The sequence below is a fragment of the Acanthamoeba castellanii genome (genome assembly GCF_000313135.1).
Source record: "Acanthamoeba castellanii str. Neff unplaced genomic scaffold scf7180000084754, whole genome shotgun sequence".
Lineage (NCBI taxonomy): Eukaryota > Discosea > Longamoebia > Acanthamoebidae > Acanthamoeba > Acanthamoeba castellanii.
Window position 1 is genome coordinate 230,861 of NW_004457415.1, and position 20,313 is coordinate 251,173.

At 54.6% G+C, this 20,313-nt stretch overlaps 8 protein-coding genes across 8 annotated transcripts; 3 read left to right on the forward strand and 5 right to left on the reverse strand.

Annotated features, from left to right (window-relative positions):
- Positions 1 to 4,093: 4,093 nt before the first annotated feature.
- Positions 4,094 to 5,932, reverse strand: ACA1_203960 (zincbinding dehydrogenase family oxidoreductase; the record flags this gene model as incomplete). The annotated part of the gene is made up of 8 exons (XM_004338306.1): positions 4,094 to 4,397; positions 4,482 to 4,593; positions 4,689 to 4,784; positions 4,857 to 4,995; positions 5,104 to 5,228; positions 5,392 to 5,586; positions 5,710 to 5,869; positions 5,915 to 5,932. 8 exons carry the CDS (start codon positions 5,930 to 5,932, stop codon positions 4,094 to 4,096), a joined length of 1,149 nt encoding a protein of 382 aa, XP_004338354.1.
- Positions 5,933 to 6,286: 354 nt separating this feature from the next.
- On the reverse strand, positions 6,287 to 11,496 carry ACA1_203970 (HECTdomain (ubiquitin-transferase) domain containing protein; the record flags this gene model as incomplete). Its single annotated transcript, XM_004338307.1, has 19 exons — positions 6,287 to 6,389; positions 6,451 to 6,601; positions 6,678 to 6,815; positions 6,953 to 7,230; positions 7,314 to 7,434; positions 7,522 to 7,645; positions 7,738 to 7,877; positions 7,943 to 8,056; positions 8,117 to 8,230; positions 8,300 to 8,910; positions 9,025 to 9,154; positions 9,237 to 9,476; positions 9,615 to 9,921; positions 10,299 to 10,372; positions 10,455 to 10,511; positions 10,695 to 10,844; positions 10,919 to 11,017; positions 11,107 to 11,229; positions 11,325 to 11,496. 19 exons carry the CDS (start codon positions 11,494 to 11,496, stop codon positions 6,287 to 6,289), a joined length of 3,246 nt encoding a protein of 1,081 aa, XP_004338355.1.
- Positions 11,497 to 11,815: 319 nt separating this feature from the next.
- ACA1_203980 (uncharacterized protein) lies at positions 11,816 to 12,643 on the forward strand (the record flags this gene model as incomplete). Its single annotated transcript, XM_004338308.1, has 4 exons — positions 11,816 to 11,956; positions 12,022 to 12,200; positions 12,299 to 12,412; positions 12,502 to 12,643. 4 exons carry the CDS (start codon positions 11,816 to 11,818, stop codon positions 12,641 to 12,643), a joined length of 576 nt encoding a protein of 191 aa, XP_004338356.1.
- Positions 12,644 to 12,811: 168 nt separating this feature from the next.
- ACA1_203990 (uncharacterized protein) lies at positions 12,812 to 13,837 on the reverse strand (the record flags this gene model as incomplete). The annotated part of the gene is made up of 7 exons (XM_004338309.1): positions 12,812 to 12,931; positions 13,023 to 13,087; positions 13,251 to 13,286; positions 13,365 to 13,424; positions 13,496 to 13,528; positions 13,635 to 13,712; positions 13,804 to 13,837. The coding sequence occupies 7 exons, from the start codon at positions 13,835 to 13,837 to the stop codon at positions 12,812 to 12,814; spliced, it is 426 nt and encodes a 141-aa protein (XP_004338357.1).
- A 243-nt stretch (positions 13,838 to 14,080) lies between these two features.
- On the reverse strand, positions 14,081 to 14,861 carry ACA1_204000 (uncharacterized protein; the record flags this gene model as incomplete). Its single annotated transcript, XM_004338310.1, has 4 exons — positions 14,081 to 14,233; positions 14,331 to 14,378; positions 14,454 to 14,543; positions 14,640 to 14,861. 4 exons carry the CDS (start codon positions 14,859 to 14,861, stop codon positions 14,081 to 14,083), a joined length of 513 nt encoding a protein of 170 aa, XP_004338358.1.
- A 443-nt stretch (positions 14,862 to 15,304) lies between these two features.
- On the reverse strand, positions 15,305 to 16,044 carry ACA1_204010 (RAC GTPase; the record flags this gene model as incomplete). Its single annotated transcript, XM_004338311.1, has 4 exons — positions 15,305 to 15,562; positions 15,643 to 15,764; positions 15,847 to 15,918; positions 15,993 to 16,044. 4 exons carry the CDS (start codon positions 16,042 to 16,044, stop codon positions 15,305 to 15,307), a joined length of 504 nt encoding a protein of 167 aa, XP_004338359.1.
- A 924-nt stretch (positions 16,045 to 16,968) lies between these two features.
- ACA1_204020 (uncharacterized protein) lies at positions 16,969 to 17,484 on the forward strand (the record flags this gene model as incomplete). Its single annotated transcript, XM_004338312.1, has 2 exons — positions 16,969 to 17,222; positions 17,334 to 17,484. The coding sequence occupies 2 exons, from the start codon at positions 16,969 to 16,971 to the stop codon at positions 17,482 to 17,484; spliced, it is 405 nt and encodes a 134-aa protein (XP_004338360.1).
- A 531-nt stretch (positions 17,485 to 18,015) lies between these two features.
- On the forward strand, positions 18,016 to 20,124 carry ACA1_204030 (uncharacterized protein; the record flags this gene model as incomplete). Its single annotated transcript, XM_004338313.1, has 11 exons — positions 18,016 to 18,075; positions 18,140 to 18,244; positions 18,324 to 18,406; positions 18,523 to 18,663; positions 18,769 to 18,916; positions 19,078 to 19,199; positions 19,299 to 19,375; positions 19,452 to 19,555; positions 19,678 to 19,742; positions 19,834 to 19,918; positions 20,008 to 20,124. The coding sequence occupies 11 exons, from the start codon at positions 18,016 to 18,018 to the stop codon at positions 20,122 to 20,124; spliced, it is 1,107 nt and encodes a 368-aa protein (XP_004338361.1).
- Between the last annotated feature and the right edge of the window lie 189 nt (positions 20,125 to 20,313).

The following is a 20,313-nucleotide window of genomic DNA, read 5'->3' on the forward strand; positions in this document are numbered from 1 at the left end:
GCACTTAGTGGCTTGGTTGGGGCGCAGTTGCAGACCATACCCTGTCACTTGGGTTTGGTTGTAAATGTTGAGGTAGTTGAGAGAACAAGCATGCTTCCTCTTATGCTAGCCAATCTAAGAGAACAAGCATCCGTGGTCCAGTGGCAAGATTTCCGCCTGCCACGCGGGAGACCCGGGTTCAATTCCCGGCGGATGCATATCTTTTTGCCCCCCCCCCTTCATTCACTGCATCTCTCCTGTGCTGCAACATTGGCCCCCACATCTTTCTGGGCCTAAAAGTTTTATTTTGGTGGGACCACCTTTTAAAAGGATATTAACCTCACTTCTCACTAATTGCTTTTACTTTACTGTTTTTGCCACATGGTTTGCAGGTGTAAATTCCAGCAACCTTGCACGTTGAGTAAGTAATTCAACATGTTGGGTACACAGCCCGAAAAAAAAATATGCAGAAAAACGAATCAGCACCCCTCCTACATCTCTGTTAGAGACAAAAATTGAGTTGGAGGAGAAGGGTATCGATCCCTTTACCTCTCGCATGCTAAGCGAGCGCTCTACCATCTGAGCTACACCCCCGTTACTTACATTATGACTCACAGTGGCCCAACATTACAAACATATCATTCATTTACCAGGACTAATATATCTCCTAAAAGCCCATAACGGGAAGAGCCTGAACACATGGGCCTCCATCACAGTGGTCAGCGAGTTGTAGGTGCTCAATCTCAAGGGCCTGTAGGTGTGATGTGATGACCTTCTGCTGCTCAGCATCCAGGTCTACTGTTGCTCCACATGCACACCTGAAGGAGGATAGGAGGAGGAAATTAGACATCTCCCCCGCCGGGATTTGAACCCGGGTCGTCCGCGTGACAGGCGGAAATGCTAGCCAACTACACCACAGGGGACAATGTGCTTTGTGGCAGAGTGTCAACAGCTGCCAGGTTTTTTTTTTGAAGGGGAGCTCAAGTACTTGCCACTGATGGGGAGCTTGGACATTGACAGCCCCTTCTGGGGTCACAGTTGGTTGGTGCTCACAATTCTTCCCCTTCACAGCAAGCTTGGTGATAAGCTGAAGGCACATATGGCTTTTTACCAGCCCCAATCTCACCATCTTGTTTCCACAGGTCTCCATGAAATCTCTAGTTTCCTTTCATGCTTTTTCAATCCAAACTTTTATTTGTGTCTGTGTCACTCCTTTCATCCACAGCCAGCCCAACAAACACTCACATTGGGGCTACAATCCACATGATGGTGGTGTGAAGTTGTATCTTTCTTCCAATTCTCTGATCCAGGGTGTAACAGAGTGGCATAGTGGTCACCAAAATGTTGCTAACAATCATGAAGTACACAAACTGCTCTGCTGAAATGCTCATGACATCTTTCACCATTTTTTAATCTCCAATTCTTGCTGGAGCAAAATCTGCACCAATGTGGAAAAGGGTTTAAAAAACATGACCTGTTATCACCCAAGATTCCGTGGTGCAACGGTAGCACGCAAGCCTAACACGCTTGAGGTCGCGAGATCAACACTCGCCGGAATCATTTTACGAGTGAACAATTTGGGTTTTGGGACAAGGCCCAAGCCTGGTGTGTGGTATTTTTTGGTTTGTGATAAACCAGACACAAACCAAATTTGGAAAAAACAAGCAAAAAAATTGAAAAACCTAAAAGGTAAGTTCTTTCTGACACAAAATAATGAGAAACAAATCCAGTGCATGTAAGACCAATAACTCCACTGGAAGGGCTAACCACCATCTCCCTTGTGGGAAGATAGGTGTCCCAATGGCCTGGTTGTTGTGTAACTCCCAGACTCACATCCACACACCTACTGGACCTTTTCAAAATTTGACTTCCAGCTGGCTGGCAGCAAAGTGTAGCCACTGTATCACACCAGCATTTCTCAAGTTTTCTTTAATGGAGAAAGTGTGTTTAATTTGCAGCTCATGGCAGGCACAGAGAGGTCATGACCAGGAAGATGACTGGACTGAGGAGGAGGTGGAAGAGGAACACCTGCAAAAGAGAGAAGGGAGGAGGAAGAGGAGAATGGAGGGCAACAAGTTGAGGAGGAAGGCAGAGGTGCAGGAGAAAGGTGGAGAAGGAGTACTGAGGGAACAGAAAGATGGCAGATTGGCAGATTGTTCTGGGACACAGAGGAGGAAAATGAGGCATTGTCAGAAGCCAATTGCTGAGGCTGAGGTAGGCTTCAATCCTGCTTGTGCTGAAGATGTTGCCATTGCCCATGCCACCTGCCCAGCCAGAACTCAGGTAGATCCTGGCAGTAGAGGCTCTGCCAGTGTCATGGCTGGCCAATCTTGGTGTGTGTGTTGTATGTGGAGCTGATTGCTGCAGGGAAGCCAGGGATGCTGTTGTGGGGAAGAGCACACTTGACTTGATCTGGCCAGGAAATCTTGTCTCAAAATCTCAAAATTTGATCCAGAGAATTGGCAGAATGTGTTGGATCTACTCCATGAGGGTGGACATCAACATCTTCGTGGGTGTGACCTACAATCAAGAAGCTGAAGACAATCTCCTTGAACACATCAAGTGCTGTGAGCAAACTCTGTTATCATCACCCTTTTTTCCAACCTTAACAATCATCTCAGCTCATACACCCCAGGCTCTCCATGACCACACACCCTCTATTTGCAAGCTGATAATTGCTATGCTGAGAACAAGAATACTTACATCTTTGCTTTCCTCAGCCCTTAGGCCATGCAAACTGAGGGTGAAGTGGGATAAAGTGGAAAAGTGGGAATAGCTCCTATATCCCATAAAGAGAAACTGCTCATGGGAGCTATTATGGGAAGTTAATCTGTGTGGTCATTTTTTTAATTAGATGGGCACACAGAAGCATGACAAGAGGTATCTGCTGTGGCTGGCAATAAGGGCAGCACTGGCTGCTGTGGCCATCACTGACCCCATGGCGAAGTCACTGGGTCAGGACATCCTTCTGGCCATTTCCTGGTGTGGGTCACACCTTTTCTGAACATATTCCCACGCCACATGGCACATGTTCTGTAGGAATGACAAGGAAGTGTTTTTTCCAGGAGAACACACATGGCCAGATGGCAGAGGCCACATGCAGAGGGGCATGTTGGACAGGGCCAGGTGGTGGGGGCCAGGTGATGGGTGGGATCTGGTCCATGGTCCACATTATGGGCTCAGTATTCCCAGACATCACATTTCACAAGACCACCCAGATTTGCACATGTGGCAGAGTCCAACTTAGCCATGTGGCAATATCACACCTGAGGAAAACCCTGAGGGAAATGGGATTTCCCTACAATTACCACCAGAGTTAACTCTCCTATATTATACATTACCAAGGGGTAAATAAAGGACTTCTTCTTACACAACAAGGGTGAGGACCTCCCTGAGGCCCATCTACTTGAGACCCAGCTGGTCTAATTCCCCTACACTCCTACACACAACAACAGCTCTTGATTTGTACATTTCAGTCTCAACCATTTCTCTATCTGCAGGATCTGCACAAAAGCTGAAAAAATGGCACTTTTGCACAGTCTTCTGTACAGAAAAGTGCATTGTTCCCTTACAAAAACAAGTCACTGACCCTTTTTCATGAACACCTGGTTTAATGAATGGAACTGGTACAGCTGCACAGATTGCCAGATGTGCACACTCAAGTCTTGCCAGCAGCGCTGTCAACAACATCACCACTAACTGCCAAGTGCAAGATCAAGCAGCAGTTGAGGGTGTGAGCATGCACAAGCCCAAGGGACGTAACATTCCAAAAAGTTAGTTGCCCACAACTCTTCAGTATTAATCTGAAACAACAAGCATCCGTGGTCCAGTGGCAAGATTTCCGCCTGCCACGCGGGAGACCCGGGTTCAATTCCCGGCGGATGCATATCTTTTCCCCTTTTCATTCAATGCATCTCCTGATGCTGAACCATTGCCCCCCACATCTTTCTGGGTCTAAAAGTTTTATTTTGGTGTGACCACCTGTTCTTTCCCATTCTTAGAGGCACTTTCCAATTAAGGATGCCTGTCCAAAATCTATATTAGAATCTAGATACATTCAAAGGGTGGGGATGACATATGGTCTTCAGGCTCCTCCCACCACTGGTCAGCCACCTCATTGTAGAACTGTGTAGTGAGCACAATCTTGCCTGGGGTATTTGGGGATTGTGTCAGCCAAGTGCACTCCAGCAAACATCTTGTGCAGGAACAGAGAGCTACCAACAGACTTGCCAGATTCAATGAGCTTGTGGGCATCTGCCACTTGCTCAATGGGGAAGGCTGTGATGGGTGGGACCACAAGCCGCCCTTCTTTGAGCCATGCCAGCAGCTGGCGGAACATGTCTGCCAGAATTGCCTTCTTGTCAAACATGAAGCTCAGGTTGAATGCCAGCACTGACTTGTTCTCCTCTGTCATTTTCCTGTGGGCCACCCAGGCGCAATATTTTGTCAGTGAAAGCACACCACTAAGGACGGCATCCTGTGGGGTTTGGAGGTGCACGCACAGTGGATCAAACGAGGGTGTCCAGAGCCAGTCGCGGGCGAGCTTGAGCCAGTTGGGCTTTCCGCCCTGCTTTGGAAGCATTGTGTGGAAGCCATAGATCACCAACTTGCCACCTGAACGAGTCATGAGCAGACGGTCAGTGGTGATGGTCATCAGTCCAGATGCGTCACTGGCTTCTCAACGCCTCACGAGAAGCAAGTGGCGGTACCGCAGGAGAGGTGGTTGTAGGACTCCTTGAGGGTTTCCACGCCATTCGCGTCAAAGACCGCGTCGTAGCCCTCTGGCGAGTACTCGCGCGCTTTCTCTGCGCAGAAACTAGATTAGTTTGAGTACAAAGACAAGGTCTTGTTGTTTGTGCGGTGCCTGCGTGCGGTACCCCAGAGGTTTTCTTTGCTCTTGTCGATGACGTGGTCGGCTCCGAGGTCGTATACGGTCTGCACCTTGTGCGAGGAGCCCACAACACCAACCACCTTGCACCCCGCGATCTTCTTGCCGAGCTGCACCAGCGAACTTCCCTGTCGTTTCCAACCACACCATCAACGAATGTGACGTGCACTTCACACACACACACACACACACACGCACACGCACCGCCGCACACGCGCCCATGAGAGATAACGAACCACGCCGCCGGCGGCCGAGTGAACGAGGAGCGTCTGCCACGAATGTGGGTGCACCAATTCGAACATGGCGTAGTAGGCGGTGAGGAAAACCGAGGGCACGCCCGCCATCTGCGTGAACGAGAAACCTGTTGGGTCCGACCAGACAACGTATAACGTGGCACACGACACGACACGACACGACACGACACGACACGACACGACACGACACGACACGACACACAGCACCACACGATGTGGGGTGTGGAGGATGAGCTCACTCGGGCAAAAACTCGGGCAAGCGGCCGGTACCAGAGGGGATGGGGAAGAGCTGGTCCTGCGGCACCGTGATGTGCGAGGAGTAGGCCCCGAAGCGCGTGACGCCCACCACGCACTCGCCCACCTTGCGCTCCGTGACCTCCGCTCCCACCGCCACAACCCTGCCCGCGAACTGTTCTCCGCAATCATCAACGCTGCAGATGAGCTTCGGAGCATCACGTGTACGCCCTGCACAAGGCACATACCTCAAAGCCTGGCCACAAATCGTGCACGATTTCCAGACAACATCAGATCCATTTACGCTACACGATTTCTTACATTCAAGAAGAACGAAGTGGCCGAGGGAAATACCAGGGGTGATGGGCCAGCCAACGTAGCGGGCGGCAGAGGCGTAGAGGCCCATTCGGACGCACACATCGGCGTAGTTGACGCCCACCGCTACAGCCTCTACGCGCACCTCGTCCCCGCCCAGCGTGGGCTCCAGGGCTGTGGCAGCATCCAGGTGCACCACCTGCAGCTGCTCATACCCACCCGCACGATCGATGACCACCCGTACCACCTCGTCTTTCTCCATCTGCTTGTATTTGTATTTTTATTTTTATTTTGCAGGTCAACCAAAAGCACACCTGGATTGCTTTCTACGGATCTGAGATTAGAGAGAACAAGCATCCGTGGTCCAGTGGCAAGATTTCCGCCTGCCACGCGGGAGACCCGGGTTCAATTCCCGGCGGATGCACATCTTTTTGCCCCCCTCCTCCCCCTTTTCATTCACTCATCAAGTAAGAAGAAGATGACCCGCCAGCATCTGACCCCAACCCAGAGAACATGAGCGGGTTCTGGAGCAGGCAGGATACACTACATAAACGCAGTGGGTGAGAAAGGGAGATGCAGAAAAATGTACATTCACTCATCAAGTAAAGACAGTCCATCAGTTGAAGACAAAGCCTGAGGCACCACAGTGAACGGCAATGGTGAGGCATCGCAAGAGCTGCTCTTCGTTCTCATAGGCTGGGAGCTTCAACAGGTTGAAACTGCAGATAGAAATGTGGTGAGCCAAATGGTGTGGGGCACTCACCACCAGCAGGGCCATACCAGGTGGAGGCAGTGGGCAGCTGATTGGGCTTCTCAAGCACCACCTGCGCGATTCCAAATTTCTGGAGGGCACCCAGGCCGCGCAGCTTGGCAAAGCCGCCCAGCGGCACACGTCCGCTCCCCGTCACAAACTGTAGGAGCATTGCCACCTCTGACGCACCACATTGTCGCACATCACAATGATGAGACACGGTGGTCGTGAAGAGCAGACTCATAACGCGCGGTACCTTCAGCGTTGAGTTGCGACTTGACCGCGTGCCAGAACCACTGGACTTGGGGCGATTGGGCGGTGTAGCCGGCCGAGTACTCCGTGTGCGCCTCCCAGTCCGTCACGTCGATCGCGCGTTGTCCGCTGATCAGCAGCTCTATGACCCCAAAAGCCAACAAAGATAAAAACATACAATAAAGATGAGAGATTTCAGAATTTTTAACCAGGTCTATAATTATTGTTATTAGTCGTATTATCAATAATAAGAAAAAGAAGAGGAAAAAAAAGGAGTACCGAGTTCGTATTCGTTGAAGACGGGGAGGAGAGCGGGAGGCACGATTTGATGGAAGCCGTCAAGGAGGGCCTCCATCTGCTTGCCGATGGACTTCTGCAGCTTCAGCTCCATCACCAGGCGCACGTACTCCCTCTTGTTGTCCTCCGACACGGGCACGTCGCGGCCGTTCGGGACCAGCTCCACGGCTTCCACCATCCCAAAGTTGTCGGCGTCCGCCTCGAATGTGAGGCCGAGATCTGCTTCGTCGATGTTGTTCTCCAGAATCCACTTCAGATTCCTGTGTTCCAGTAACGCACACACTCACGCGATGAGCGAACGACACACACAACACACAACACGCAATGGCGTGGAGGGCGTCACTTGTGGAACTGCGGGTCGAGGGAGAGCAGGTCGTCGAGCTCCACCGGCCGGCCGAGCAGGTGTTTGTAGAACCCACGCGTGAAGCACACCTCCACCACCTCCTCGTGAAACAGAGCCATACCTATGCTCGTGCCGTGTTGCGTGTGCGTGCGTGTGCGGTGAATATATGAATAGCGCACAGAGAGCGGTAGCACTAATGGGCCAATACCGATGAGACGCCCGGCGAAGTGGAGGTAGGAGAGGTGGTCGGCGTTGACGTGCGAGTGCGGGTTGGGCTGCAGCGCCACGCCCTCGGCCGATTGCACGAACAGCGCGTTGTCCGGATTGAACAGCTGAACGCAGTGAGAGGCCCGTGTGAGCACCACCAAAGGCCCGTGGCCGATCGAACGCAAACACAACACAACCAAAGCGGCGCAGGGCGCACCTCCTGGGAGATGGCGTGGAACCACTCGCGACGCACGCCGGCGCCGACGCCCTCCTCGTTGAGGAACCCGACGGTGAAGTGCCCGCGCAGCGCCTCCGGCCCCTCGTGTAGCAGCGCGCTGCACGAATCCTGCAGCAAATCTGCAAGCGCGCAAGGGTCAACCTGAGCCGCGAGCAACGAACGCGCGTGCGCTTGTATCGCGTACCAGTTCGGGAGACGCGCAGGTCGGTGGTGTGGTTAGCATAGGCTGTGCGCAGCTCGTCGAGGCGCCGACGAAGCCAGGCTCGCTTGCGCTCGAAACCCAGCGTGTCGATCAGCTCTGCATGTGCGACCGGTGAGCAGGCTGGCCAGCTGCAATCGAGTGGTGGAGAGGGGAAACCTTTGAATCGCCATTCGGGGTGGGTGGCGACGCTCTCGAGGATAAACTCGAGCGAGCCGACGAGCTGCTCGATGTTCTCTCGCCCCACGCCCCTGATCACCTCGGCATGCCGATCTAGCATCGAACGCGCGGTGGTAAGCGCGTTGTGTGTGCGTGGTGGCGCGCGTGCGGGTGCGGGTGTACCGATGAAGCGCACGAATCGGTCCATGGCAGGCGACGTCAGCTGGTGCTGCTCGGCATCGTAGCCGTCAGCTTCGCCTTCCTCACTGTCTTCGTCACCGGCGGTCTGCTCCTTGCCTCGGCCCTCGGTCGGTCGGATGGTCAGCGTCGGCTCGCGCTCTTCGGCCAACGCGGAGGTAAACGCCGGGTCCGGGATATCGTTGGAGCACACCAGGTAGAACCCGTCGATCAACGGACACACGCGCTCGGCCAACTCCTTGGTAAAGAGGCTGCTCGCCGCCACTCGCTTCGCCTCCTCGCCTCCATCGCCACCATCTTCATGATGATCATGACCGTAGCTGTCGCGTTCAAGTTCGTCATCATCATCGCCATCGTCACTGCCGGCCTTGGCCTTGCCCGACGATCGCCGTCGCGCTCGTCGCGAGTCTTCGCCGCTCTCCGGCTCCTCTTCCTTACCTTTGTCCTTGTGCGGCCTTGCCCGGTGGATTGCCGCGGCGGAGCGCTCGGCGAGCTGACCCATGCAGCGGTCCAGCTGCAGCCACACCTCCTCGAGGCACTCGGCCGCGCGTGAGATTGCGCGCTCACGCTCTTCGTGGTCGTTGTACGACGCCTCCCTTGGTCATGCGCGATGAGTCAATAGTGAAACACCACACACGCACACACGCACACGCACACACGCACGACACAACACACACACACACACACCAACGCAAGCGAGAGTGTGTTACTTTTGAGCGAGCCGGATGGCAGTGATGAGGGACACGAAGCGATGCATGGCGCGGGTGCACAGGCCCGAGAGCTTCGACACCGACAGCGACCCGGTCGAGGCCTTGGCCTTCTCGTCCAGCAGCTCCGTAACTAACACAACCACGTGGCCGACGACAAATGCCGCTTAGCTGGACAGCCTTCTTAAGCGGGTCGAGGTGGGTGCTACTCGTACCATCAGCGAATCGCTGGGCCTCGTCGGGACTGAGGTCGGCGTGGTGCAGCAGGCGCAGGCCGTACCACACGGCGAGCCGGGCCAGCAGGCGCAGGAGGGCATCGAGATAGGCCGGGGTGGTGATGGCCACGTGGTGCAGCACCGAGTTGACCCGCTTGTGGACCTCGGCCTCGCCCAGCATCAGCCGCAGGTCGCGCGGGGGCAGCGCACCGGTGGTCGTCGTCGTAGTAGTCGCTGTCGCTGTAGTTGGTGTCGACGACGAGGGAAGCGCAGGAGATGAGGAGGCTGAGGCGACAGAGCGGCGGAGATAGGGAGGGGACGATAAAGAAGAAGAAGACGAAGACGAGGACGACGACGAAGATGACGACGACATCTGACCGCCGTCGGGCGACGATTGGAAATCGGTGGCTGCGGCCGGAGTGGTGTCAGGTTGTTGTGACGCTTGGCTATCGGCGGCGGTGACGGCGGCGGTGGCGATGGGAGGAGGAGGGACGAGCGGCGCGGTGACGAGCTGGTGGTCGAGGCGCGCGACGAGCTGGAGCAGCTGGGGCAGGAAGAGCCCCGGGTCGCGCTCCACCATCTTCAGCACGAAGTCCTTGTGGCCCATCTTGCAGGCCACCTGTACGGGCGTATCACCGTCGTTGTTCTTCTCCAGACCCGTAATGCCTCCGCTGAGCAACAATCGCTGTGTACGTGTCGTGCCGTGTATCATTGTATCGATCGTGTGCGGTGGTGCGCGTGTGGTGTTAGAGATCGGGTAGCAAAAAAAAAGTTGGGTATCTTCTCGATTTTGCGTGTCATCCTTGCGCAGGGGCCATGCTAATCTTCTCTGTATCGTTCCAATTTTAACAGATGGAGCCTCCCTTTCGGGAGGTCCGACCTTGAGAAAGCCCAGAGAGCCGTTTTGAAGGGCCTCTCGTGGACCCGCCCAAAACTTGTGGGTCGGAAAAATTTCAGCTTTTTCAAATAAATATGAATTAAAAAATAAAATAAATATAAAAATCAGACGGGGTGAGGTACGAGGCAAACGACACTGCCGTTGATGGCTGCGCGATGGAGTACTGAGTTGCCGTCTCGGTCTCGGAAGCTCACGTCGGCGCCGTTGGATAAGAGCAGCGACACCGCATTGTAGTGGCCTGGTGCCGGCGCACGCCACGAGTCCATCAGTGCCACACCCACAGCGCGAGAAGCGCATCAAGCCAATAATCAATGACGAACCGTTGTTGGTGGCGGCAAAGAGAGGAGGCCAGGCCAGATCTGTGAGCCCGTCCACCGCTGCTCCCATGCTGATGAGCTTCGAGACGCAATCCAGGCGCCCATTCGCAGCGGCCTGAGCAGCGGGTGTATGCCCGATCAGCACGACACGACACGACACGACACGACACGACACGACACGACATGACACGACACGACACGACACGACACGACACGACACGACACGACACGACGCCAGAGCACTTGCCTGGTGGAGGGCAGTCCAGCCGGTGGCGTTGGTTTGGTTGATGTTGGCCCCGCACTCGAGGAGCGCTTGCACCGCGGCGAGCTGTCCGTTGGTCGCCGCCACGTGCAGCGGGCTGTCGCCCGATGCCTCCGTGCACACGTTGACGTCTGCAACAACAACAACAACAGACCTAACAGTGAGCGAGCGAGTACCACAAAGGTTGCTACTAATTGAATCGTACCGGCCCCGTGCGCCACCAGCACTCGGATGCACTGAGCAGCGCCACCGCGCGCCGCATGATGCACCAGGGTGCCCGTGCGCCTGGGCTTCGTCAGCGAAACTGAACCGACGATGGTAGGTGGCGATGGTGAGTGTAAGTGCCGCGATGGTGGTGCGTGTGATTGAAGGAGAACGGGAGAGTGGTGGTACAGCTCGGTTTCCGCTGGCGGATGACGTGGAGGTACTGGTCGGCTTCCTTGTGCTGGTTGCTGATGACGAAGAAGAAGAGCCGCTCCCTGAGCTCGCGGCTTGGCATGTCCGCCAGCTCCCGCGCTGCGATGTTTTTCCATACAAATAAATGTAAATGATAAAATGACTTTTAAAAAATTAACTAAATTATATATACATTAAAATAAATGGAATGGTACCGGAGTGGAGGGCGGCAGCACGCTTGCTCCGGCTGGCGACCCAGCTGCTTGCGGCCCAGAACGCGAGCCCCAGCGACGCAACCACCAGGAGGAGGTAGGTGCCGACACCCTCCACCAATCCTTCTTGCCCCTCGGCAGAGGTGTCGGGCGCCACCGGCAACCGCGCGTCCATCTGGCTTAGGTTTTGTTTGTTACTGTCGCCCTCCTTGCCAGAACACAACACAACAAACTAAAAGGTTGCGTGATAACCTCTTTAGCTGAATAGGCAAAAATGAATAGAAATACGAAATAGATTAAAATATAAAAATTAAAATAAAAAATAAATATTTTAATTGTCGTTTCATTTTCGCGGCAACAGACCGAAGGAAACTTCAGTAGAAGCAACAACCACGACCGACACGAAGACACGAAGGCCCAACCGAATCGATCCAATCAAGGCTTCAATTGATAGAAAGGAACCCAGCTTTGTGAATAGATCAACACAACAACAAATGGAAGCCATCTTGCTCGGCGCTGGCGTGGGGCTTGTGAAGGCGATCGAAAGCGGCCTCGCCGCCCGTTCCGTGTCCCAGCTCTTTGGGGTCATGGACAACATCGTCTCCCACCCCCTCCTCGATGAGGAGCTTGACAAGGTTCTGCTACTTGCATCTTTACATACAATTTTTTTGTTTGTCTGCTGACGTGTCACGCTCTGCAGTTGGACATCGTGCCGATGCTGCAGACCGTGGGCGCGCTGGTGAAGGACGTACCGGACGACCTGAAAGCCGACGAGGCGGCTGGCATCGCCCTGAACAACATTGTTGACATGCTCGACAAAATCCGTCTCACCCTCGAGCGCCTCAACAAGGAGACCGAGTACCACAACACCCAGCGCTGGTACGTCCATCTTGAACCTTGCCTCGTGTCGCTGGTGCGAGTGCTGCGGGTATGAGAGCTGAGCTGACCTGTTGACAATCGATTGCGCGTGAGTGCAGGCTGGCCTCGCTTCGCAGCCCACAGTACGATCTGGACCTGGCGAAGCTGCGCACGTATAAGACCATCTTGGAGCAGAGGATCGACCTCTTCATCAAGATTCTCTCCCTCCAGAGGTTCGGCTTTCGACCGCGGCAAACCGCACACGCACACGCACACGCACCACCGCACACGTGTGCTAAACCGTGTCGGTTCGATGGTGCAGAACGGGACCTGCGCAGGGCAAGAAGAAGGCGGTGACCATTCCGGCAGCTGAAGCGGTGGTGGAGGTCGAGATGAAGGCCCCCACCGAGGAGGACATTGACACCGACCTCACCATCATCCCCGATTCCTCCGAGAGGCTCTGAAGTTGACGCACACACCGCGCCCGTGTTGCCTACCAGCCCCCACTTTCTATGTACAGACATGCACAGCTTCATTCTCTTCTCTCTATCTTCCTCTCACACGCTTCTGTCTGGTCTCCTGGGATCACTCAATGTTCATGGTCCGGTGGTGGGCTCGAGCTCGCTCTCTTCTCATGCGGCCTTGCTGCTGGCCGGCGCCAGCCTGACGGCAGAACCGTAGCACATGACCTCCGTAACGTGGCCCGACATGCACTGGTACTGCACGCGCACAATAGCGTCCGCGCCCAGCTCCTGCATTAGCGGGGTGGGTGGGTAAGAAAGATGAAAAGAAGATCGGCCTTCAGTGACTGAACAGAGGGTGCGAGGAATGAATAAGGGAGACCTGTGCAGCCTCCTCCATTCGGGCGGTGGCTTCCTTCCTGGCCTCCTGTAGCAGCCGGGTGTCGCCTGCAGGCCAGACAGGGAAAGCTCAGGTTCACATTTGCATGTTGCGTGTTGCGTGTTGCGTGTTGCGTGTTGCGTGTTGCGTGTTGCGTGTTGCGTGTTGCGTGTTGCGTGTTGCGTGTTGCGTGTTGCGTGCGATTGGCAAGAGTGAGTGCGAGTGCAGTACCACCGATCTCGCCGCCCCAGATGGTCTGAACTTGGGCTGCAATCGATTGAGTCGCCGAGGTCAGTGCTGACGAAATGAGTCAACGCTCTCTTGGTGCATGGCTTGAGGCCGTACCCCATGTGTTGCCGACGATGTTACGCGATCGCACCGTGTGCCCAAACACCATGCCCAGATCTGTTGGCAACAGCACCACATGCTTAGGGCAACCAGGAGCGTGTGTCCCCCTTGTCAGCCCAGGTGCGTACCACCCGCCGACGTGCGCCCCGGAACCGTTTCCGCTGCGTACCGCCACAACAACCAATTAGTGTTTATTTGCTTTGTACTGATTTACTTATTTGTTTGTTTATTTGTTTGTACGTCCAAGATATACGGCGACAGACGTACTGGCGCATATGTGCAGTAAACGGCGACTACTTGCACTGGTCCCCAGGCGCACACCTGACGAATTGTAGGCAAACGAGCCTTGTGCGGTGGGTGCGGGGGGGGGGGTCGGTCAACTTTCTCTTGCAAGTGTGGGCGAAAGAAAGAAAGAAAGAAAGGCAGTAGTCCGTACTCGACGCCGCAAGGACTCTACCTCGGGTGTACATCGCGACCGGCCAAGTTGGAGGTTTGTGTTTTGCCGCGTGCGGTGTGTGCCAGTGCCTTGCCCCCACTCTTCCAGTTCTTTCCAGGAACGGGGCGGAGAAAGCACACGCGCAACAACATCAGGCCTAGGTGCGAGGTGAGTGCCACGGCTACGACAAGGGTCGACTCAGTGAGCCAGGGGATCAAGAGAGAGAGAGAGAGAGAGGCACACGGCATGTAGCGTGAAAAGGGTGGTTTGTGTGAGCTTATTTGACTTCGCTCTCCTTGGCGCGAGATCGAACAACGGAGTCGCGCTTGCTGGTGTTGTTGCTGCTGGCCTTGGCAAGCTCTCGTTGCACCTTCTCCCACACCGCCGAACGCTCACTGCCGCTCTCCTTGGCCGCGTTGGTCAGGATGAGCTGTCCCATTATGTTGACGATCCACCAAAAGAGAATGATTAGAGCGCGCAGCATGGCTTGATGTGGTGAGTGAGGATGGGATCGATTCAAAACGCACCTGCAGGGTTTCAGGCACTGACTTGCCCTCTTGCAAGTGCTTGATGACCTGCAGTCGCGTGTGTGAGGAACGGCGACGACACCAGTCACAGAGTGAAGATAGCGTGAGGTGAAGAGGTGCTACCTCCTGGTTGCGCGGATCGCTTTGGAACGCCCGCATGGCCTGCCCCATGTCACCCAGTTGGCCTTCGATCTTCGTCATGTCGCTAGACGACTGCGTGGGCGCAAAGGTTATTATTTATTGATTAGCCAAATAAAACATATAAATAAAATACATAAAAAAAATCAATCGAATTGGCAGCAAACGAACCAGCATACTCGGGTTGTGCGAAGCGATGGCAAGCTTGTACAGCTCGAGGATCTTTGAGTAGGCTTCTTTCTGCTGTCGAGCCACACTCTGACCTTCTTCTTCCGATGCCTTGATCCAGTTCTCTGCATTCCTTCGCAGCTTCTGGACGTGATCGTATTCTGTACGTCCGAATCCTCTGTACTCCTTCCACGCGAACTTGGCCATGTGCCACAGACGCCTCATCTTTGCCGGCTTAATGAATGAATCAAAACAGCCAAAAAGAAAAACAAAGAAAAAAAGAGTGAGGCAGAGCCGATAGTAAAGATGGGAAGAGATGCCAAGTGTTCTGTTTGATTGTCGTATATATACATTACATATAGATTGGGTCGAGGCACTTCCCTCTAAGGCCATCTTCGTGTTGGGAAGAGATCGGCTACCTCTTGCTTCTTCCGCGTGCAGGAATAAATAATCTAGATTCAGAGAACAAAACGTCGTGGCCGAGGTGTGGTGGGATGTGATTTGCACCCCACGCCGCCGTGCCGGAGAGAGTGTCACGTAGCAAAAACACGACTGCATGCAGGGAAGATTATAAGCGTTTGTACAAAATTGGCATTAATCGCTCGAGCGATGGGCAGGATACATACTGGATAATGACGGTTGGGGGGTTGAGAATGGTAGAGAGGCGCTTAGATGAGGATGCAGCTCTTCTTGCCGGCCGACGCGGGCTTGGGCACGTTGTTGCAGACGATGCTGGTGATGGCGGCGTCGAACACCTCCTTGAGACCCACCTTCGTCAGGGCCGAGCATTCCATGTATCTGAGGGCCTTGATCTGCTTGGCCAGCCTCTGGCCTTCCTCCTGGGAGACAACATCGGCCTGCTCCTTCCTCAAATCGGTCTTGGTACCCACGAGAATGATGGGCGCCTTGGGGCAGTGGTGCTTCAACTGTCCGTTGCAAGATTTGACAATTAGAATGCCAAGCAGAAAGAAAAATCTCACGTGATTAAGGGATCAATGGCACTTACCTCGGGGACCCACGTTTCCGTGACGTTGCCGAACGAGGTGCGCGCGGCGACGGAGAAGCAGAGAAGGAAGATGTCGGTCTTCTGGTAGCTGAGGGTCCTAATCCTGGCGTAGGCCTCCTGACCTGCATAATTCCAACGAACATGTTGGTCCTACCGAACTGATCTGGGCCAACAATTAATCAATTGCAAGGGGCGCAGGCGTACCAGCAGTATCCCACAAAGAGAAGATGACCTCCTTGCCCTCCACCAACACAGTCGCTTCGTAATTGTCGAACACTTTGGTAGCCCAAACATCCACAATTAATAAGCAACCATCGCCTTGCCGTACGCACAAGAGGGTGGCAACGTACCAGTAGGAACGTAGTCCGTGGGGAACTCATTCCGTGTGTAGCTGATCAACATGCAACTCTTACCGACAGCACCGTCGCCGACTTTGAAAATCAAAGAACGGGGATGAGGATGAAGGCACAACTTTGCATCTTAATTGCAAGACATGATGGGAATTTTGCATACCGACGACGCACTTGACGGTCTTCTTTTCGGGGGACGCCATTTCAAAAGAGGAAGAGGAGCTGAAGTTGATCTATACGAAGGGTGATGTTGGGGCTTGTGAGGCAGGAAGGAATTAGCGGCTGGTTGGGAGAATCAGCAGCTAATCGACCGGTTGGCAGGCGCGGGCACGGACAACAAGGAAGTCGGGTATGCAAACGAACGACGAAGGCGAAAATTTGGCTGCTTTGGGGGCAGCACAGCGCAGCTCTTTCGCCTAACAGGCCACGGGAGCTAGAAGTGCGGTGACACCGTGAGCAACTGGCCGCCATTGGCTCGATGCTTTGGTAGTTCCGTTTTGAGCCCCAAAACGTTTAATTTGACGCCGTGGACCTGTTACCATCGCGAACTGCCGGAGTGAGTGGATTTCTTTCTTGTTTTCCACAAGAAAGATGACGTCATGAAAGAAATGTGATTTTGTTAGGCATTTCATTTTTGGTGTCTGTTTTGGGATCACCGCAAATTTCCTAGATTGTATGGGGAGACAAGTATGCGGGAAATGACCTCCTCGCTTTTTCTCTTTCTCTCCCCTCCTCATCCCACATCAGCCCCGAAGCGGTTGGTCTTTCTTCTCCTAACAAAATGAAGTACGTGCTCCCGTCACGCTGCTCTAGTGGGGTTTATGCTGCCGTTGACGTGGTGGGTGGTTGGAAGTGTGGGCTTAGGCTAACAACAGATCCTCCCAAACGTTAATTTGATCCCATTAGGACTGAAATCTGCCAGTTCTCTGGGTACAAGATCTACCCTGGTCATGGCCGTCGCTATGCCCGTACCGACATGAAGACCTTCGTCTTCATCAACGCCAAGGCCGAGAAGGCTTTCCTCAAGAAGAGCAACCCCCGTAAGGTGCTCTGGACGACCGTGTACAGGCGCATCCACAAGAAGGGCACCACCACGGAGGTCCAGAAGAAGAAGACCAGGAAGGTCGTGAAGGTGCAGAGGGACATCGTCGGTGCCACCCTCGACCAGATCAAGCAGAAGCGCGCTCAGAGGCCTGAGATCCGTGCTGCCGCTAAGGAGGCTGCCCTCAAGTACGCCCTTCCCACCAATCCTTATCTTCATTCTGCTCCCATCTTCGCCGCTGGACCTTTGTCAGCGCTTCCCTCTTTTGCTTACATTTATCCTACCGCCTCCGTATACAGGGAGATCAAGGAAAGGCAGAAGAAGAAGGAGGACCTCAAGAAGAAGGCTGCCCCCGCTCCTGCCAAGGGTGCTAAGGGCAAGAAGGTTGCTGCCCCCAAGGCTACCAAGGCCAAGGCCCCTAAGGCTCCCAAGGGCCAGAAGGGCCGCTAAATCCTTTTCCTCTGCTCTTGTTCCGTAAAAAACATAAACCTCTTTCCGGAGGACAAAGTCCTTGTCTTCTTCTTCCCATTCATCTCCCAATTTGCTTGCCATCACGTTGCGTATTTTTTTTCTTTTTTGTTTGAAAAAAATGAAAATGCCTTCTTTTTGGAACTACAAAGACAAACGTGATGGATTGGCTCTGGGGGCGAGGCGGCAAGGGCGCTCGTGCTGACGATGCTGGGCAGCAGGAGGAGGCAGCGCTGCCCCCGGGCTGGGGTTGGGTCCGGGCGGTGGGCAGGGAGGCGAGGGCTTCGGGCGCCGCTATGTGGTCGATCTTGTGTCGCGCTACCTCGAAGCATTTGCATCTCTTCGGCACACCAACGCTGCCAGCCTGCTCAAAGACAAACGCGTACGGCGTACCTTCCATCTTACTGCTCTATGAAATCAGACCAGTAATCAACTCTGTGCTCGTGCTCCTTCAAGAACCTGGCCGTGGGGGTGCCATGGTCGGCACTGCTGACACCTCTGGGGACGCTGGCAATGGCCGAGGCCTCCTACTATTCGCTCTCGTTTCTCGAACCCCGTGCACTCAAGAAGGAGGTACGCGCCACCTTCTCCATTCGGCCTCCGCAAGGAGTGCGTGCTGACGTACTCCCCTCTGCAGACCCTGCGAGGCCTCTACACCCAGGCGCACAACAACTTACGTTCCATCGCCAAATCGGCGCACGAGCTGGATGCCGTCAGCGAGGACGCCGGCAGCGAACACGAGGTGCGATCCTCCCCCAATCGTGTCCACATCTGGTGGCGTGTTGGGGTCCTAAGCTGTTAGGTGCCCTACGCGTGCGCAGGAAGCGACCAACCCCACCTTCTTTGCCGTCATGCTCAAGGATTGCTGCCTGTTGGTCGAGTGCCGATTAGAAATGGTCACCGTGTACGCATCACCTCGCCTCGCTTTGCAGTGCCCCTCTTCGCTCGCTCCGATGCCCCTTGCGAGCGAGCTCTCCAACTGACTTGGCGCCTTGCCTTGTGTGCCCCCGTGCGGCTCAGTTACGGGACGCTGGCGAATTCGATGGGGCCACCACCGCGGTACCAGAACCTGTCCTCGCTCACCGCAAAGCTCGCCGATCGTGTGCGAAATCCCAAGTCCTTCTCCCACCCGCTCACGCAAACCCTCCGGAATCATCTTCTGTAAGTGCGCCCCCCCCCCTGGAGCGAGCGATGCTTGGGGGCCTTGACGTGTCCCCTTGTTCCCCGAACTCACCTCGCATCTCTTCCATTGATGTGATACGCCAGCTACGAGTTGATGATCCTTCAGAAGCTGTTCCGCATTCAGATGGCAATCGGCAGCTACCAGTTCAAGGACTGCACCTTTCTCTCTTTCCAGTGCAAAACCGATCTCGACCAGTGGAAGAATCTTCTGGCCGAATGCCAGTCGTCCAAGGTACACCTTGGCTGTTGAATATATATATATATATATACATATGATGTTGTATGATTACTTACATACCCCCCGACAATGTGCACAAACAGACACCGAGCCGAAAGGACGACAAAACAAAGGTGCAGTGCGGTATCTACACATGGCTTCGCGATTTCTCGCAGGTGACGTTGAGCAGGACGCTGTTCTACTTTGGCAACATCTACAGCCAGCAGCGCATGCCCAACGGACGACCAATGGACGTTCGAGCGCTCTCCGCCGCTTCGCGTCCCGATTTCTACGCCGTGTACCCTCCCTCACCCCTCCACGCTGCAGTCTGTGGTGGGCGTGTTCGTTTCGTTTTTCGTTTTTTCGTGTTTCTTGTCTGACCCGCGTTCTGCTGCAGGATTGAGAACTTCGCTCAGAACACGGAAGCGTTGAGCGTGTGCGTTGTATATGAGGTGCCGCGCGAGGCCATACCCGGTGCGTGGTCCCTGGGGCTCGAGCCGTTCTCTCTCTCAATTCAGCCCTGACGATTATTGCACGCGCGCCCGCACAGGAATGGAGTTCAGTCCCGAGGGGTACATGCCGCCGTCGGCGCTCAAGAGATACGAGGCACCCAAGGGTCTCAACTCTTGGCCCGCCATTTTTGCCTATCCTGGCGTATGCCCCCTTCTCTCGAGCTTCCGCGACCATCACTCCTTCACACACACGACACACACGACACGACACGACACGACACAAACACACACACACACACACACACACGCCACGCACATCGACAGGAGCCGCCAGCTGACCACTGGCCCAATGTGGTGAGTATGATCCTCGACAACGACGGAGACCTTAAGTACGAGCCAAAGGGCCTTCGCGGTCTTATCGCAATAGAGCGCCTGCTGGCGACTCATATTCATGCACCCTCTCCCCATACACAACGACAGGCAATACAAGCAAGCGCTGATGTACTTCGACAAGGCCATCGACTACACGTACGCCGCCGTGCGCGTCGACGTCGCCTACACTCTTGTGCGTTTCTTCTTCTTCACTCCTCCACCCAGTGCGCGGTGTGTGCCGTGTGCACTGCGTGTTGACGTGAAGTGAATGTGTCGTGCCAGGTGGCAATCTACCGAGGGAAGCAACGAGCGAGCGAGAGCGTCATCAAGAGTTCGATGAGCACCATCGCCGACCATCTGCGCAACACCTCCACCTTCGCCCGGCTGCGACCCAAGTAGCCCGGCACCATGGTGCCCACCTCAAGCTGAGAGGAAAAAAAGAGAAATGAAAAGAAAAGACAACAGACCAGGCAGGCAATTCGTCCACCAATGGAGCGACTCTGCCACTTAATTCGTCCACCAACAACTACGTGCGGCCTATCACGTCAGTGAGGCCGGCGGCACGGTTGTGAGGGCAGCTGTCCGTGT